This window comes from Podarcis erhardii, assembly GCF_964252035.2.
Source record: "Podarcis erhardii genome assembly, chromosome: 1".
NCBI lineage: Eukaryota > Metazoa > Chordata > Lepidosauria > Squamata > Lacertidae > Podarcis > Podarcis erhardii.
In genome coordinates this window covers 42,841,418-42,860,539 of record NC_138497.1, presented here as the reverse complement: position 1 = coordinate 42,860,539, position 19,122 = coordinate 42,841,418, and the positions used below count along the sequence as shown (strand labels likewise).

Here is a 19,122-nt window from a genome sequence, read left to right as displayed (position 1 = left end):
TGCTCACAAATTGAAGCGGCTTTTAAGTTAAATAATAATAATCAGAGCTGAGGCATGTGATATGCCATTTGGCCTGAATCAGCAAACGAGAATTGTGATGTTCTTGGAAATTTGCTTGTCAGCATTTGAAAATACAAACAAGGGAGATTTAGGCTTCTTGAGCTCCCTGCTGTTATACCCCATTATGAAAGTAAAAACCAAACAAAAAAGATCTGCATTGATGCAGATCAGTGGTGTGTTATATTAAAGCTTCTATCATTTGACTGCTGTTGCTAAGCAGTAACCAGGGAAGGGGGTCTTGCCCATGCTGATGGGTGCTAATGCCGCTGAGAGCCAGCAGACTTTGAAGGTTAGAAAGTGCAAGTACAAGAAGGAGAAGATGTGCAAAGCTACCGTATTGTGTGGGTTGCCCTAACCACCGTATATGCAGCGTAGCGTAAACCAATGATGTCATCAGAATGCGTCCTCGGCAGGCTAAAGACCTCTGCAGAGGCAAATTCTCCCAGCAAGCTCCTCTTTCAGATAACCTACCACAGTGGCTCATAACACTGCATGGAAAATGCAATGAAGGTTGAAAAATGCAGTGGTCAGATTACTGGCTTGGGTTCCGTTTAGATCTCTCATGTTTTAAAGCACCTGTATTGGTTGTCAGTTTGTTTCTAGTCCCAATTCCCAAACATTAGTATGTGATACTCAAAAGAAGACAGCTAGTGAAAGATCCAGTTGCCATTTGAGTATAATACACAAATGTTTCAGAACCTTTCATTTATTTCCCCAATATTTCCACATAATACTCACGTGAGAGTCGCTGTAGTAGTTAAAGCTAAGAAGAATTCTAATTTTCTGAGAAGATACCTTGCATTTTATATAACACAGATTCCAAACATCAAAGTGATACTGGGCTAGCTGTTATGTTTTGGACATTACCAATTACTGCTTAGTAGTGGTAACATTCTCTGGGCCTGCCCCTAATGGAATCTGTTGAAAAATGGGTAATGTTTAATGCATGCTGTTTTGTACATTAGAAGATGTGATTAGGCTGCTGAGTAATGGGTTTGTGAATGCAAGTGCTTTCCTTTCCTTTACAATTGCTCAGGACCTGAATGTTATTTTTTTGCAGGAAATGGAATTTTTGGAAATTACAAGCATTCGAGATACTAGAATAGGGAAATTTGCAAAGATTCCCAAGGTGAGTTTGTGGCATAGTGTATAGGATTAGTTATTGTTATCCATGCAATATTCAATGGGAGATGCCATTGTAACTTGTGAATTGACTTCTTCCTCTCATATTGACTGAGCTGTTCTTTTCATTTGTGGTAGCAAATTGTGTGTTTTGTAACACTGGACTGTATGAAATGTGTGACCTGTGAAACATGTACAGTATCCTTTTTTGCACTGCTAAATTTGGGAGTGGACGGTGGGTGCAAAATCTGAAAATGTTCAGGAGAAACTGCTAAACAGTGCTTATGTAAGAGGTTACACAATAGGTAAAATCAAATGGGGGGAAAGTTTAAGTCTGGTGAATAAATGGGCATGCATAGGCCCACATTTAAAAGAGAGAGAAAACATTCCCAAGAAACTAAAGTTGGTGCAAGCAATATCCAGTGTGCATGGGGTGTTTTTGTCAAAATCAGCAAAGTCCCACATTAACAAGACAACATCTCATAGTCCTTGTTTTTAGGACAGAATTATACATGGTGAAAAACACAGGATTGCTGCAAAAATATTAGCCCCATGAGAAGTTTGTTCCCTTCCTTTCCATAATGTGTGGTGAAACTTATCTGTGATCTGGCATCAAGAACCAAAGGTGTGAAACATGCACATTTCCTGACAAGTATGGTACTGTAAGTTTCAGTATAACTTATGGAGGAGACAATCTCTCTTTTTTAAAAATATTATTTTTATTGATTTTCCAAATTATTAAAAATCAAACCAAATTACTTAATTTAATACAATTTCTTAAAACCAGGTTTCCTGCTCTTGTTGCAATCATATGTCCATTATATTCCCCCCATAGCTGCTCAGTTCTTATTTAGTCTCCAGTTGACATCCTTCACTTGCCATTAAACCATTCTTCCAGCTGTCCCCTTTGTCACCTTACAATCAGCACCTCATTTCCCTCTTGTAAATATATAATCCATTTCACTTGTAGCCCTTCATGTACATTTTTGTTCCAGACTTGGAATGTTAAAAAAGTTCAGTTCTTTCTCTCGTTGTTCAATTCTTTGCAGTGTTTATCTGAGTGGTACAAGGTCACATTCCATTCAGTTCCACTGTTATCAGGCTGACATGCGAGCCACAGCCATAAATATCTCACAGAGTGAACTTTCCAGACATCTGCCATTAAATTCCCCTCTGGAGTTCTTTCTCGGCACACAATACACAGCACACACTTTCCTAAGAATCAACCTCTCTTCAGCAGCTATCCAGTTGCAGGCCATTTTTCTTTTTCCCTGCTGGATTTCTCCAACAACACCCTGGTCTGGCAGTGGTGATGAATAAAATCCATTCGGCCTCAGTCAAGGGGGGGCATAGCAAAACTTTATTAAATTCCTTGTAAAGCATAATTGAAAAGCCCCCCTCCCCGGGGGCATATGAAGGGGGGCAGGGAGCAGTCCACCCTGGGTGCCACCCTGGGGGGGGGTGACAAGATGGTCCACTGCCTCCCCCCAAGCTGTAGAGTGGCCGAGGGTACAGGTCCATACACGCGGCAGCCCGTACAGATGGCACTCGATCAGTAGTCCATACAGGCTGCCGCATGTGCGCTACCGGGCGGCTCACCACGCCCCTCAGCGCCGCGCCCCAGGTGATGGAGAGGCTTCCTCCGCCACTGCCCCTCCCCGTTTTTGAAGTGTCAAATAAAGTAGCAACTACACATGTTTCTTCATCGTAGGGGAGGACAAGAAATAGAAAGACCATTGGAAAGCCATAAGAAAGCACAATGCTCCTTGTCCTCCCTCTTTCCTTTGAGGCTGTTGTAAGCATTCTCAAGCTTCAGAAAACATTCAAATACCTTCAGAAAACCGGTCCCGGATATTTCGGCAGCTGATTGATTGCAGCCTCTTAGCATATGATGCTTAGAGAGCGCCTCTTGATGAATGCCAATTATCCAAATTGAAGAGGAACCTTCCACAAATCATGCCGGTAATGAAGGCTTGTCCATGGCAGCGACACACTCCAGATCGCTCCTGTTCTGCCTTTCAAGTTGGCAGACACGGGATTGCACCACACTGCGGGATGCAGTGAACTCCCCACTGAAGAGGATCAAGAGAATTTATGCCTCATTTCCTCTTTTTCCCCCTGCCTGAATTTCCCTGCAGCCCCTGGAGGGCTGCGGAGAACAACCGCCACTGATCGTGGGCATGGCCAGAAACAATGGAGAAGACAATCTCAACACAAAGCTGCCATTATTTTCTGACAGCTCTGAGTTTATTGTAGCATCTGACCCTGTTATAGTATTTCTGTAAGAAGTTCAATAGTGTATGCTGGGGTGGGAGCATGTTAAACTTTTTTGTAAACTAGGGATGGGGAACTAGTGACTCCAGATGCTCCTAAATCACATCTGTGTCAGCCAGCACTGGGAAGATAAGAGTAATCCAACAACATCTGGAAGGCCACCGGTTCCCCATCCCTTCTATAAACAGTGCTACTATAAAGTACTACACTATTCAATGAGTAAAGGGAATTATAATTTTTAAAAAATGCTATATTGGTTAATGTTTTCTGATCTTCAAGCTGAATCATTCCACTTTGAATTTCAAGCAAAAGGTTGACCCGGTTCTTGTTGTTTCAGGCAGGCAACTTGTCCTCCCTTCTGCATTCCTACTTGGAATGTTCATGTTTGTTTATCCTTTGCAGAGCCAGAAGCTCCGAGACGTTTTCAACCTGGATTTCCCAGACAACAATTTCTTTCTGAAGACGTTGACTGTGGTTTCTGGTCCTGATTTGGTGGATCTCACTTTTCACAATTTTGTTTCCTATAAAGAAAATGTTGGAAAGGTATTGAAAAACTATAAAAGGAGCATCATGAAGAGTTCTGAAAGGAGTGATGGGAAGATGGGCAAACTGTCCACTAGTGACTGATTTTTCAAAGAGTGAGCACATGTTATTCACAAAAAGAGCAGTTTATGCTGCCCTGCTCCTCAATTATCCCGGAAGCTTGCTCAAGCAAAAAGATAAATGGAGCTTCCATGCTGAGTCACTGAGAAAGCCAGTAAAATATTTGAAGTGCTGGGTTTGGCTATGAGAGATTAATGTTTTAATCCCTGCCTGGCCATGAAGTTTGCTGGATACTTTGCAAGACACACCTGTTTTCAACTTGAGAAAACAGGAATTGAGAAAATGATGTCTGCTTATTTACCTTCAGCTCTTTGGAGGAAAGACAGAATATAAGTTAATTAATAAATAAACTTTTGTGGGTTTTTTACCTTGATGCTCTTTATTTATTATAGACAGGTACCTGTAAGATGTACTGAAGTGCCCTCTTTAAACAGGGAAAAGAATAATTTGTTCCACTAAAATCCTGATTTAAAGCTTATATACCAGAAACTAAATATCATTTATTTCAATGGCTGTCTAGTTGGAGGGCATCACTTTAGAATGGATAACAAGGGCAGAGAATGAACAAGTTCCATGTGGAACTTGGCCATAACACACTTGCTCAGCGGCACTGGGAGTGAGGGTGTTACACAGTTCATTTTCCAGTCTTTCCTTGTTTTTCAGGCTTGGGCAGATGATATCATGGTCATTTCTAGGAACCCCTTTGTATATAATGCTTCCCGCTATTCCTTCCTGGAGAGAATGTAAGTAGTTATCAAATAACTTCATACTACAGTGGTACCTTGCAAGACGAATGCCTCGCAAGACGAAAAACGCGCAAGACGAAATAGTTTTCCGTTTTTTGAGTCATTCCGCAAGACGAATTTCCCTATGGGCTTGCTTTGCAAGACGAAATGTCTTGTGAGTTCTTGCGAGTTTGTTTCCTTTTTCTTATAGCCGCAAAGCCACTAAGCCGTTAATAGCCGCTAAGCCGCTAATAGCCGCTAAGCCGCTAAGCCGCTAATAGCCGTGCTTCGCAAGACGAAAAAACCGCAAGACAAAGAGACTCGCGGAACGGATTGATTTCGTCTTGCGAGGCACCACTGTACCAAGTGTTTTCTGTTATTCCTTCAAATAGCATGCTAAAGTGTTGAGTGCCAACAGAAAGGGCGGCCACTGAGAAAGAAGGGATAAGACTTGGGGTGCTTATGGAAACCCTAAAGTTTGCAAATTACAAAACAACGATTTAAAAGTAAGGTGTCGGTGCCTCCCCCCAAAAGCCAGCCTAGTGAGGACAGAGCTATGGAATACTGGATGTCAGCTGGAAAAAGGAAAACTGGGAGAGAGAGTTGAATGTCCTGTTTCGGTCCCTTATGTCATATAGTGTCCCAAAACAGGACGTGGCTAGCTAGGACCTGATCAGGTGATGATACACTGCAGGCATGTATCATTCCAACTGTTATACTTCTTTTGTATTTTGATGACATGAAACTAGTCATGTGCTGAGATGAGAGGAATGTACTATAAACAATTCAATCCAGAAAGCTTAAGTATGATATCAACAGAAGATTCTTTTTAGCATCATGATGCTAATTCTCTGGCAAGTTCCACTGACTTGTATTAATCATCTCAATATGAAATGTTGCCTTTGAGTTTAGCTTGGGATGTCAGTAAACAAGATGCCCAGATCTCAGTTTCAATTCACTTCACGATTCCCTGTGACTGCAAATGCGATGAGTCTATAGAATTTAATAACTTTTCCAATCAACGTGGAATCGAATTTCAGCTTTAAATCTAACAATAATTCACCTCAGGCTTTTCTTACGGTTATCTTACTTTTCCCTATTGTTATGGCTACCATACTTCCCTTGTTCCATTTTTTTTCTCTTAGCCAAGGATTGTCTATTTTGAATGTTTCCACAGACTGGTGAAGCTGAAACTGCAACTGAATAGTGAGGGGAAAATTCCTGTTAGGAAGTGAGTACAGCATGTGCATTGTGCTTCTTTTGACTACTGATGGTGTGTGACAAACTTGAATGACTGCACCATCGAGGGATCTTCTTGGACAAATGGCTGCCCAGGGGTTCTTTTGGGAGGGAATGCTTAGAGATGTCCAGTCTGATATACAGTTCAGAGGGCTGAGGTAAAATTTACCAGGTTTCAAATCCAGGACAAATCAAGCTGTTCTACAGCACTCACTATATGTTATGAAACCAGGTTTGCCTCAACTTAATTGCTTATTTATCTGTTTATTACATTTTTACTCTGCCTTTCCTCCAATGACCTTAAGGGAGCATAACAGTTTCCCCTACCCCACGTATATTCTCACAGTGAGCCTGTGAGGTCACATCCATACCATACTTTTAAAGCACATTTAAAGCTCATTTAAAGCCCCAAAGAATCCCAGGAACTGTAGTTTACCCCTAGCAGAGCTACAGCACCCTTTAAAAAAACTATAGTTCCCAGGATTCTTTGAGGGAAGCTGTGTGTTTTAAATGCATGGTGTGGTGCACATTAGGCTGAGAGAATGTGACTAGCTTAAGGTCACCCACTGAATTTCATAGCTGAATGAAAATTTGAAACAGTCCAACCTTGAACAACTTCATCCCCCTGCCTTCCAATCCTAGGAAGACTCACTCTCTCTGGCTTCCTCACTTGTGGAAAATTTATAATAATAACAATTTTAAAATATTAAATCATCATCATCCAACAACAACAATAAGGATAGCAGAAGACAGGTTGCCATTTCATTTATCTGCAGAGGAACATAACTTGGCACCATTCAACATCAGTTTGGCAAGAAAAAGCAAACACAGAAAAGAAGAGTAGCCTCCTGAATTTATGGAGTCCTCAAAAACACTTTCATTGCCAGATGCCAGATTGCCAGAAACAAAGAACTGCTGAGGGGTGTGACACTTTGTCTCTTAGTGAGGCAAGTCATCTACTCTACTCTGCCAGAAAATTAAAAAAAGGATAACATGAACTGCTTGTCTTTTCTCAGTCACAGTTACTCCTAAAAGAAAAGGGGAAGGAAGTATCAGATAACTATTGCTTATAGTTCTGGTTGTATAGTTGGAGCCTATGCTGAACTACTTCATGGAGACAACTAATAGCCTACATGTTGGGCAATTGCCATTTTCTCTATACTTTCCCACTGGAAGTTTTGCCAAATAGCTCTTCCCCAATAACTTTCGCTCTCACTCACCCTTTTCTATCTCTTTCAGTATTTTTCAAGCATTTCCTGCAGACAGAAAAAGGGTAGAAGCAGCATTAAGTGCTTGCCATCTTCCGAAGGGCAAGGTAAGAAGTATATTCTCCATAGCCTAGGGCTCATAGTCAACAAACATGTCTGCCCAACAAATTTATATTAATTTTATACCAGTTTATGTCTTCTTTCAAAGACTTTGGGGAATTGTAGGTTGGAAAGTTCTGTTACAGGTGCCTAACTTCCCAGGTTCCTTGAGGAAACTGAATGGCAGTTAAACCAGTTTAATTCTATGAAGTATAGATGCCCGTTGCTAACACAACAGTAAAACAGCTGTAAAAAAAAGTCAGTTTTCCAGAGAACCTCCTGCATTACTGTACAGTATGCAGTGTACCACAGTACAACACTGCCTATTTAGAGCTGAAATGCACATAGTTTTAAATGTATCTTTGTATTTAACTAGCTGTGTGTGTGGGAGGGTGTGTGTGTCTGATGATTATTTAGATCACAGCAACTGTGAAGAGAGAATGTACTATTGACCAACACAATAGATCCCTCTTGGTTTGTCTCAGCCTTGGAATCTCTTAGCTCAGCCTCAGAAAGTATTTGTGTTCAGTGAGAGGTCTCAGTCCTAGAGTACACACAGACACACACACACACACACACACACAAATGAAAACAAGAATGTGTATGAATGTGTGTAGAGCTGAGTACAGTGTATTTATTCTTCACTACTGAGTGATGTGCACCTGGCACACTTTTATTACTATTTATTAAATTTGTTAGTTGCTTTATCTTGCCAAGACAAACCGAAACAACTCACAAACAACCAAATGAACAACAACAAAACCCCACATAGATATACTGAAACCAAGTGATGGTGGAAGTAGAAATACATTTGAAGTATGCATATCTGGGCCTGGGCAGGGAAGGGCATCCAAGACAGAGGGCCCAACTTCCAGGGTAGGCTTTGGGCCCCTTCATTTTGGAAATGAAGTCCACAAAAGGGTTGATAACAGTCATCAAGTATTGCTGTTCTGCTTCCAGAATGATGGGATCAATCCAGAGGACTTCCCTGAAGCTGTGTACAAAACGTTCCTGATGAATCTATGTCCTCGCCCAGAGATCGACGAGATATTTACCTCACAGTAAGCCTCCATTATGTAGCAGCCAGCATGTGTGGGAGAGAAGGGATACTGCACAGGCAAAGGGAGGCTGCGAGAACCAGCTGGAATTTTGCAGACTGCTAGATTGACAGCACTGTTACTTTTTAAATGAAAAAGTGGTGAAGGGTAGCAAGATTATCCCTATTCCTCCCACCATTTTGTTAACATCGGTCGCTATCCAGTACAGAATTAAGTGTGCTTACGGTCAGACTAAATGTGAGCATGCTGTTGCCATCTCTATCTATAATGCCTAGTTATCCCCATAACTTCTACTTACACCAACATTGCAGTGCATGTTTTTCCAGCACCCACTTCATGCTACTGGATTACTGTTTTAGCATGATAAATCCCCAGTCCCCCCACATCTTGTAGTACTGCTGATACCAAATGTAAAGTATCGGACAGGGCAAGGGTAAGAAGGAACTAGTCATGCCAAAACCACAAATGAGTGTAGGAAAAGTTGTCTTGCTGCTAAGAGGGATTTTCCAGAACATCTAAAGACACCACTCTCTCTTTGTCCTTTTTCCATTATCTCTGCTTAGCCATTCGAAAGCCAAGCCGTACATGACCAAAGACCACTTGACAAAATTCATTAACAAGAAACAGCGAGATTCTCACCTCAATGACATGCTTTTCCCCCCTGCCAAGCCACAACAGGTACAGGGTCTCATAGACAAGTATGAGCCCAGTGGGATGAATATTCAAAGAGGTGAGTTTATTTTTTCCATCAGCAGAAGTATGTATCGTTATATTGTTGTTATTATTATTATTTCTATATCACTGCAATTCCAGGGGGGAAACCCTAAATGGATTACAACTATTCTTAAAACATCAAATGTAACATTACAAAAGATCAAATGAAAACCTTACAAATGAAAACCAGATAGAGATGGTCATAGAGGTCCATTTTTAAGGCAGCCAGGGATGGCCTGCCCTCAAGGCTCAGTGAGGCAGTTGCTTCAGGGCAGCAGTCTCAGGACAGCTGGGAGGGACAGAAGATCTGGGTCCCTGAGGAGCTCCTTCCCTGCCTCTGGCGCCACCTCCACCTCACCTTATCCCACTCACTACTGGCCTCCATTTTGACCTCCTTTTTATTGGCGATGGTGACAGGAGGTGGTAGCAGAGGATGAGGAGTCGTGGGTGGTGCAAATCCATCGGGGGAAGAGGAGGAATCTGTTTATTACATGGAAATCTTTCAGTAGCCTGGGCCTAGGGCAGCTTAAAATCATTGGGTGTATCTGACTAAATAATACTCAGAGTGGACCCACTGAAATCAATCACTGCTTAGATGGGCAGGAATATGCAAACTCAGAAGAAGAAGAGTTTGGATTTGATATCCTGCCTTTCACTCCCTTTAAGGAGTCTCAAAGCGGCTAACATTCTCCTTTCCCTTCCTCCCCCACAACAAACACTCTGTGAGGTGAGTGGGGCAGAGAGACTTCAAGGAAGTGTGACTGGCCCAAGGTCACCCAGCAGCTGCATGTGGAGGAGCAGAGACGGGAACCCGGTTCCCCAGATTACAAGACTACCGCTCTCAACCACTACACCACACTGGCTCTCAGTTCCTCAAGGCCTTTGTATTTTGTTACCAGCAATAGTAACATTTTAAAAATTATCTTGCAGGGCAGCTGTCTCCAGAAGGAATGGTTTGGTTCCTATGTGGTCCTGAAAACAGTATAGTATCACAAGACAAACTCTTGCTGCACCAAGATATGAGCCAGCCACTCTCTCACTACTTCATCAACTCGTCCCACAACACCTACCTAACAGGTATGCAACCATGAGGGAAATGTCAATTTCTACTAGCTGTTGTATTGCAAGAGGGTAGCTACTGACCCTTGACTTAGCTTTGTAGCTTACTTTCATTATGAAAACTGTTCATCAGGCCATGACTTATTTATCCCTAGCAGGGAATGCCTGGCAATGCCTGGGAATTTGTAGAAACCAAAAAATATTAAAAATTTTAAACACTTTTAAAATTTGTGAATGGACCTGTCACACCAGAAATCAGGCAAAGTCATGTTTTGGTCTGCTATCTTGAATAAAAATGGCACTCAGCATCCAAACATTGAGGAAGATGGCTGCCCCTACCTTAGGATCCCTCATGTCAAGTTTGTTAATGAAGTGGCAGAACCTGTGCCAAAAACCAGGTAAAGTCATGTCAAAATCACATTTTGGTCTGCCATCTTGATTCAAAATGGCATCCGGCATCCAGATGTAGATGAAGACCATTGCCTTCACCTCGGCAACCCTTGTGCCAAGATTGGTGCTGATATTTTGAAAGGTGTCCAAACAAATAGAGAACAGATGGACAAACTATTACCCAAAATTTATAGTAGAATTGTCCATAACTATCTTTATATGTATAACACTGGCCTGATTGTGCTGTAGATATTGTTTCATGTTCCTTTTATGTATATGCTCTACTTATTGTTATTTTTGTTTTGCTACAGTCCACATGTCTACTTCTGTCTACCTATTCTGAAATAAGTTATATAACAATTCCTTTTTAAGAAAGGGTTTTAAATATATAACAATTTTCAATACGACCCACAATTATATAGCAGTGTGTGTGTGTGTGTGTGTGTGTGTGTAAGCAATATTTATAATTTCAATTGTGTCATGGGTGAATTAAAGTTTTCTGAATTTTTGGAAACGTAAAAGTCACAAGTCATTTTTTAAAAAAGAAATAAAAGTTTTAAATATTTGTGTAACAGAAATGAGTTTCTCTTCTCTTCATTCAAAAGATATGAAGAGACAATGATGACAGGCTCATATTTCCTTCTCCCCCTACTCTTTTTTATTTTTATTTTTATTTTTTTTGCAGCTGGACAATTTTCTGGAATCTCCTCTCCTGAAATGTATCGGCAGACCCTATTGGCTGGCTGCCGCTGTGTGGAACTTGATTGCTGGAAGGGGCGTCCTCCAGATGAGGAGCCTATTATCACCCATGGATTCACCATGACAACTGAAATATTGTTCAAGGTACAGATATCTTTAGATGGGTTTTTTTTTTACCTTTTGTTTTTAGAGATTTCACAATTTTAAAACGCAGATTTAAAAAAATACTGAAAACATCAACATTCATAGAAGAAACAGAAAAACATAACAAACCTAGTCAGATAAAGCAGATAAAATTTGTGAAAATAAATAATCTTTGCCTGGTGCCAAAATGACATCAGATTTGATTTCAGGTGAGTGTAGTGGCAGAGAAACCCTCTCCAACACCCGGGGTGGGACCCAGCGGCACACGCACGACGTCCGTATGATCTGCGCATGTGCGGCAGCCCATACAGTTGCCGTGTGAGAGGCAGCCCATACGGACGCCATGCGAGTGGTGCCCATACTAACTGCACGCGTGCCCTTGGCCGTTCTACAGCTGAGGGGCAGCAGGCCATCTTGGTACCCCCCAAAGTGGTGCCCGGGTCGGCCCGCCCTCTCCGCCTCCCCCCTTCATACGCCCCTGGGTGAGTGTACCTGGCAAGGACATTTAAAAAATCAGTCCACCACCACTGAGAAGCCTTTTTCTGATAGCCACTCAGTGTATCTACCTCAGGCAGCGGGAGAACCCAGAACAGGGACTCTGATGACTATTTTAGTTGAGGCAGAGACACTAGGAGACAGGGAATCTTTCAGGTGTTCTTGACTCGAAGGGCTTTAAATGTCAAAAATATAAGTTGTTCACTACATTGTTTTACATATGTATTTTTAGCATGGCCATTAACAGGGCCGTTAACACACTAACACAGTTGAAATGATTGAAACAAAAGATTTAAGAGGCACTGAAGCAATGGGGGGGGGGGGGAATATCAGCATCCTCACAGAATAAAATCAAACTCAGCTGGCATTTTAAAAAGCCTGGGATACTATCTTTCCTCCAAAGAACTCAAAGTAATGTCCCCTTGAGGTAGATATGGAAAACTGAAGCAACTATTTCTCCCCTCCCCAGCCCAATACTAGCCATTGCATGACATTCACTCTAGATCAGGGGTCAGCAACCTTTTTCAGCTGTGGGCTGGTCCACCATCCCTCAGACCATGTGGTGGGCTGGACTATATTTTGGGGGGAAAAACAAACGAATTCCTATGCTCCATCAATAACCCAGAGATGCATTTTAAATAAAAGTGCACATTCTACTCATGTAAAAACACCAGGCAGGCCCCACAAATAACACAGAGATGCATTTAAAATAAAAGGACACATTCTACTCATGTAAAAACAAGCTGATTCCCGGACCATCCGCGGGCCAGATTGAGAAGGCGATTGGGCCGCATCTGGCTCACGGGCCTTAGGTTGCCTACCCCTGCTCTAGACTGAGGCCTAGACTGAGTACAAAGAATGTGCTGAGACACAGAAAACAACCTTAGCCAGACATTAGGGCTCTTCACAATGTAAAGTGTCCATATTTTCATATTGCTTTATTGGTTTGTTCACACACCCCCAGCCCCCATTTTCATTTATCAGTGTAAGAGCTATTCTTTCTGGCTTAGTCAGCTTGTACTCATCTATGCCATCTGACATCAAATAAAATACAGTAAAATGTATTTTCTTTGTGGCTTACAGTTATAAATCTACTTCCATGTCTTACAAAGCGGAATAGTTTTAATTTAACACCTAAGATAACCAATATAGCAAACTGAAAACCTGGGTCTTATGCAAACTCGGCCCTCCAGATGTTTTGGGACTACAACTCCCATCATCCCTAGCTAACAGGACCAGTGATCAGGGATGATAGGAGTTGTAGTCCCAAGACATCTGGAGGGCCGAGTTTGCCTATGCCTGGTCTTACATATGCAAGTTAAGTACTTAGAACATATACATCATTAGCGACCCAACTATCTGCTCAATGTCTGTGACCCAGAGTCCTGATGTCTACCTGCATTTTTTTCTCTCCCAAGCTATTTGAAGACCTTGCAAAGCCTTTTTTCTGGATGCAAAAATGTGCAAAGTTCTGGCAGGCATATCCAGCTAGATTATAGTGGACTAGTACCTCCAACAGTAATTGCATCAGCAGGGAATGAGCAAAGATGAAAGGCCATTTTCCCTTCTCCTACTTTAATGATTAGCTTCTCTATTATGCTTGTGGTTTTGGTGTTCATAATTTCACATTCCAGATCTTATGACATCACGATCCCCTTTACACTGCACCACCCAACCTGCAAAACAAATAGAGTGCTATTGTGCTTCACTGGAGCTATAATTACATGGAAGGATTGCTCTGCACCACAACAATGAACCTTGCAAAGGAATTACAGGCCATTAACGCAGCATGCACCTTTCATTATAGCTTAAGTAATGTATGTTTCCTCCCCTCTTCCTATGGCTGCCTTCCTCTCCAAAATAGCTGTAGGTGGGGGAGGTGACACTCTCCTGCTTTCAACCTGCAGCACATTCCTTTGAAATGCAGATTAAGTACAGAGGCACCGTAACAGCCTCCTCCTAGTTCTCTGCTGCTTGTTCAATCAGGAACAGTTGCTTAGCAAGAGGTAATATCAAGTTCTAGGCCATGTTGAACCTTAGTACTAATGCTGCATATCAAGGCTCAGCTTCCACAAAGAAGTCATAAAATAGCACAGTATACAATTGCACGATGTCGCAGAACGGAGCAGAAGAAAGAAGGCAGATAATTAGAGATAAAAGCAGTGTTACCGTAAGCTACCAATTACTAGCGTCGGGAGGGGAATAAAGAAAAGTTAATGACAAATGCACAGAGTATGATTACAAAATAAAAACAAAAAGCTGAGAAAGTGTCTGTGGGATTTGTTTGGAAATCTTATCGTGCCTTCCATTTGTGCATTTCCCAAATTGTTGCTCTCTGGGAAGTGTTTCATATCCAAGGGATTTGAAGTCCATGTATTTAAAAAGTTTAAAGTGCAAGCTCAACAAATACGTGCTTACAGGTGTGCATGGCTCATCATGCAGCTGTGATTGGCTACAGGAGAACATGGTGTTCCTTCCTGACTTTTCTAATGCAAATGCAAGGGCTAGGAAGGAATTTGAAGGGTAGAACTGATGGGCAAGAGGAGGAGGTGCTTAACCTTGGCCTACTGATTTTCTCCAATTCACCCCAGAATTAAATACATGGTAAAATAACAGTTGCATGATGTCACAGAAGTAATGCAACAGGAGAACAAGAAGGCAGATAGGTATGAGGGGTGGTGGGGTTTTTGGGGGGGCTGTTCATGATTTAAAATAACAGAAGACCAAGGAGAACGAGCAGGGTTGCACTTCCCCCATCTCTCTCTCTGTCATAAACAAGAAATTATGTGAGGAAAGAAGATTAGGACTTGGCTAACAAAGTTATTGATTGATAGATAGATGAGAGAGAGAGAGAGAGGGGGGGGGAGAGATGTTAGACACAAACTACATACAAACTACATGTTACTCTGCAGCTCCATATAATGAAGACCTGAAAGGCCCTGTCTCCTTTGCATGTGCCCTCAGTTGTTGTATTTTCTTTAAATGAGGAAGGTGATGGAAAGTTTCCGTCCATCACTTCTCCAGAGCCAGCTCCCACTTCTGAGGGCTGCAGGCCGTTATGGCTTTACTGCACGCAGCTGCAGTGTAACATGTAGTTAGCCCCTTAATACCAGGAGATCATGAGGGATAGAACCATCAAACCAAAATGTGACAAGAATGCTGCTGCACCTGGACTTAAAAGAATGAGTAAAAATTGAAATAGTCTCATCATCCAAATATAAGGGAAATGTAAGTAATGAACTGCCGTATAGTGTAATTTAAAACTTTACTATGCTCTATAAAAACAAATTACTGCTCTCTAAGGCAGCCATTCAAATCGGGTTGAATTTAAACTCGACAGATGGCAGCAAAAGTATTTCAATTACTTGTCAACAATTTTTAGTACCAACAGTGGGTTTTACACTGTACAGAACACAGATATGGCCTCTGTTCCCAAGGGACTTACAAATTACAGTGGTACCTCAAGTTACAAACACTGCGGGTTACAGACTCCGCTAACTCGGAAGTAGTACCTCGGGTTAAGAACTTTACCTCAGGATGAGGACAGAAATCGCACAGTAGCAGCGGGAGGCCCCATTAGCTAAAGTGGTACCTCAGGTTAAGAACAGTTTCAGGTTAAGAATTAAGTTCGTAACCAAAGGTACCACTGTACAATCTACAGCCTAAGATGATAAAATGAATAAATGCAATCTTTTCCTATAGGCCTCAACAGATGATAGTTTGAGGCTTCATAAAGCAGAAGCCAGGAACAAGTGCTGGGTCTGAGTGCTCCTCACTCACTCACTCACTCGCTCCTCCTTCTCCTGTTGCACACTTAGTTCAGTGTGACAATTCTGGCATGTATTAAACCAGAATTCCCTGTTACTTCTGAACTGAGGAACTCTGGGTTAATATCAGTTAACAAACCTGGAAAATGATCCAGAGTTACATTGACACTGTAAGACAGAAGCCACATATGATATCACAATGAACACGTGTGGCAAACTCTCAGTGGGATGCTGGCTCTGCTCCTGACCATCATGTGTTCAGCAGGATGCATACAATTGCACATGCAAGCAGCAATACACACAAAAGGCTCTCTTTCTGAGATCACAAGCCACATGTTTTCAAGGGTTCCAGTGGTATACAGGGAGCTCTATGGGAATGCTGTTGTATATGCAGAGGCCCTATGCAGCTATCCAATGAATGCATAATCCCTCTGTCTCCTCTATGAATTCGCTATGATATCTCCATATGGACCATGGAGGGAGGTGTTCATGGTGAGTTCCAGCACCTCTGTTCACTGTATATGGTTATAGAAATGGGAGGCCCTTTAAAAAGCTTTGGATATATCATAAGGTTCATTCAGGAATGACTGATGCCATTCTGAAAGCTGGATAACTACCAAGAACAAGGAGTTCCTTGGTTTGCAAAGTACCAATATCTCTCTTTCTCTTTCTCATTTGCCTCATGCCTTATGCAGGATGCAATTGAGGCTATTGCAGAAAGCGCTTTCAAAACCTCCCCTTATCCAGTGATCCTGTCCTTTGAGAACCATGTGGACTCGTGAGTATTAAGTGTCTGCTGATTAGAGAAAAAGCTGAGATTGCACTCTGGACAAAGGGTAGAGGGGTGGGTAAGAAATGTGTCTAGTCAGAACAAGGTAAAAAAAAATTGCTGCACTATTAGAACCCACTAACTTGGGAGTCAGCTCCTTTCAACTCAATCAAACTTACTTCTCAGAAGTTATTAGGATACAATGGCACAAGCATGGCAGAGAGTGGCAACATTTTAATTTGCATGGGACAGTAAGCTTGGGCAAACCATGCATATGCTAAGAGACAGATGGGGATTTTGGGGTATGGAGCAGGGATCATGCCAGTCTTCAGGCTTGACATGTGTGTGTTTTATACCTTTATTTTCTTACAGGCCGAAGCAGCAGGCTAAGATGGCTGAGTACTGTAGAACAATATTTGGGGACATGCTGCTGACAGAGCCACTTGAAAAATTTCCAGTAAGTGAATAGGGATGCCAAATTGCTACATGGGATGAAGTTATCGTGCAAGCAGGTGTTAGCTTGGTCTGAAGTTGCCCTGGCAGTTTGTGCTACATCTTCACTAGAGGAGTGATGCAAAAACCTAAACTTTGCATGAATGCTAACCTTTTTCTTTTCTTCTGGGCAGTTAAAACCAGGAGTCCCACTGCCAAGCCCACAGGATCTCATGGGGAAAATCTTGATTAAGAACAAGAAGAATCAGTTCATACCTGGGGAAAACCAAGAGACTCTGAAGAAAGCAAGAAGTCTGGAGGATGTCATGACTGATCAGCCCACACCAGTAGACAAGGATAGCATAGGTAGTATTTTCCATAGGGATAGCCCTGTTAATCTTTCGCAGCAAGAGCAACAGTCTTGTGACACCTTACAGGCTAACAAATGTTATTACTGCATAAGCTTTCATGGACTAGAGTCCACTTCATCATATACAGGGTACATTATGACAAGGGATGGGCCTTACTTGGGGAGGGGGGTGGGAATTCAGATAAGCCTGGAATCAGTTTTTAAGGCTCTGACATAAGCACAATGATTTGATGTGGAAACAGAGGGCAACACTGCCATTTTAGGGCAGAATTTCACTTATAAGAATGAGTGGCTTTATCAGTGACTTCAAAAGCGTCTCCAAAGTAGGTATGAGGAAGAGGAAGTCTGATTCAGTTCTCACTTAAAGGTGAGCCTGTAGACCTCCAGATTTGGAAGATGGATTAGGAAGGATAGAAATTGCAGTCTGAAGGAATTTCAGATCCTAAAGAAGATTTTAGACAAATAGCTGGCAGATCTTGGTTGCAGTCATAGGTGGCAACTCCATGGGGCACTGGGTGCCTGAGCACCCATAAAATTCCCCATAAAGGGACCAGACACCTACATATTTCAGTGCCAGAGCAAAGCACGCTGCATCACACACATGGCCCCGGGCACCCACCATCACGGGGCCAGGTTGGTACTCCTGGTTGCAATCATCACAAATGAACTAATTTCTGTTTTGATTTATTAGTGAAGTCAGATGAGGTGACTGAAGAAGTATCTGAAGTAGAGGAAGACATGGGAAACCTGGATGAAGAGGAGATTAAAAAGATGCAGTCTGATGAGGTACAATTACTGCTCTTAGTTTAAAGAACACTTTAAAAGTAACATGTTTTTGTTTTGTTTTTAAAAAAACTTCCTACTTTCCAGCTGTTTGGTGGAATTGTGCTTTCCACCTGTCCAGGACTGGTCCAAGACATCGTGCTGCCTGGAAGTCTACACATTCCCCACCCCCTGTTCTCTATGGACCAATTAGGAAGTCCCTGTCCTAGCAATATTGCTGAGGCAGGGGAGCAGCTGCACACCCCCCCACTCATTTGTGCACTCTGGTCTTCATCCGACTAGAGACACACACAAAGGAGATAGCTTGCTTCTGCATATCTGTGCTTCTCCAGCTGGAACAGAGCAAACTATACTCAAGGAAAAAGATACATGGTTCTCATTGACTGTTCTTCTGAGTTCTACCCACTACTTTCTGATTCTGTTTAGGGCTGTGTCTGCCACTGGGCTTTATCAATAAAAAACATTTTGTCAGTCTGTATGATATGCCTTTTTCTCTAACTGTCCTCATTTTGCTTAGGGTACAGCAGGTCTAGAAGTGACAGCATATGAAGAAATGTCCAGCCTGGTTAATTACATCCAGCCCATCAAATTCGAATGCTTTGAAAACTCAGCACGTAAGCAAAGATTTATTGTCTCTGTCCTATTGAATGTCATGTTTTCAGGTATTTAGAGCTATATACTCTATCTGCATGCATTTAGTTGTCATCTGTTGGCTCCACTGTAAAGGTTGAACAACAAATTACATGCTTTTGGAATCCTGTGTAGGGAAAAGAAGTCTTCCTAAGATGGTGTGGAGCAGAGAAGGTGGCAGCCCAAGAAAGGTGTTAAATACCTCCCTCTTGCTGATTCTGTGCTCCAAATCACCTACTTCACAAAACTGTATTTCCTTGAAACAAAACAAACTAGTTGTTAAGGGTTTTATTTTAAGAAAATGCTGTTTTCTTAAGACTGGACAAAGGTGGTGTATCTGGAGGGGGGAAGGGTAAATAGGCCAGGTGAAATCCAGAACAGGCATAGATTAAGGGCAGAGCAAGGCAAGGTGCAGTAGAAAATGCATCAGGTTTGGAGCACAGTCATGCAGCACTAACCAAAGCTACTAACCAGCCTCCTAA

The 19,122-nt window shown here is 42.1% G+C and overlaps 1 protein-coding gene across 4 annotated transcripts in view; it reads left to right on the top strand.

Moving 5' to 3' along the window:
• PLCB2 (phospholipase C beta 2) overlaps window positions 1-19,122 on the top strand; it is a 52,592-nt gene that overhangs the window by 11,022 nt on the left and 22,448 nt on the right. For 2 of the 4 annotated variants that reach the window (XM_081858842.1, XM_081858845.1), the window contains exons 3-16: window positions 1,121-1,189; window positions 3,859-3,999; window positions 4,723-4,802; window positions 5,962-6,015; window positions 7,263-7,338; window positions 8,291-8,391; window positions 8,952-9,118; window positions 10,033-10,179; window positions 11,237-11,394; window positions 16,352-16,434; window positions 16,798-16,882; window positions 17,052-17,223; window positions 17,919-18,013; window positions 18,528-18,624. In XM_081858842.1, coding sequence (XP_081714968.1) covers window positions 1,121-1,189; window positions 3,859-3,999; window positions 4,723-4,802; window positions 5,962-6,015; window positions 7,263-7,338; window positions 8,291-8,391; window positions 8,952-9,118; window positions 10,033-10,179; window positions 11,237-11,394; window positions 16,352-16,434; window positions 16,798-16,882; window positions 17,052-17,223; window positions 17,919-18,013; window positions 18,528-18,624 — 1,525 coding nt within the window. Of the gene's footprint in view, window positions 1-484; window positions 587-1,120; window positions 1,190-3,858; window positions 4,000-4,722; window positions 4,803-5,961; window positions 6,016-7,262; window positions 7,339-8,290; window positions 8,392-8,951; window positions 9,119-10,032; window positions 10,180-11,236; window positions 11,395-16,351; window positions 16,435-16,797; window positions 16,883-17,051; window positions 17,224-17,918; window positions 18,014-18,527; window positions 18,625-19,122 lie in introns of those variants that run through there. The other 2 variants (XM_081858844.1, XM_081858843.1) reach the window with 2 other exon arrangements.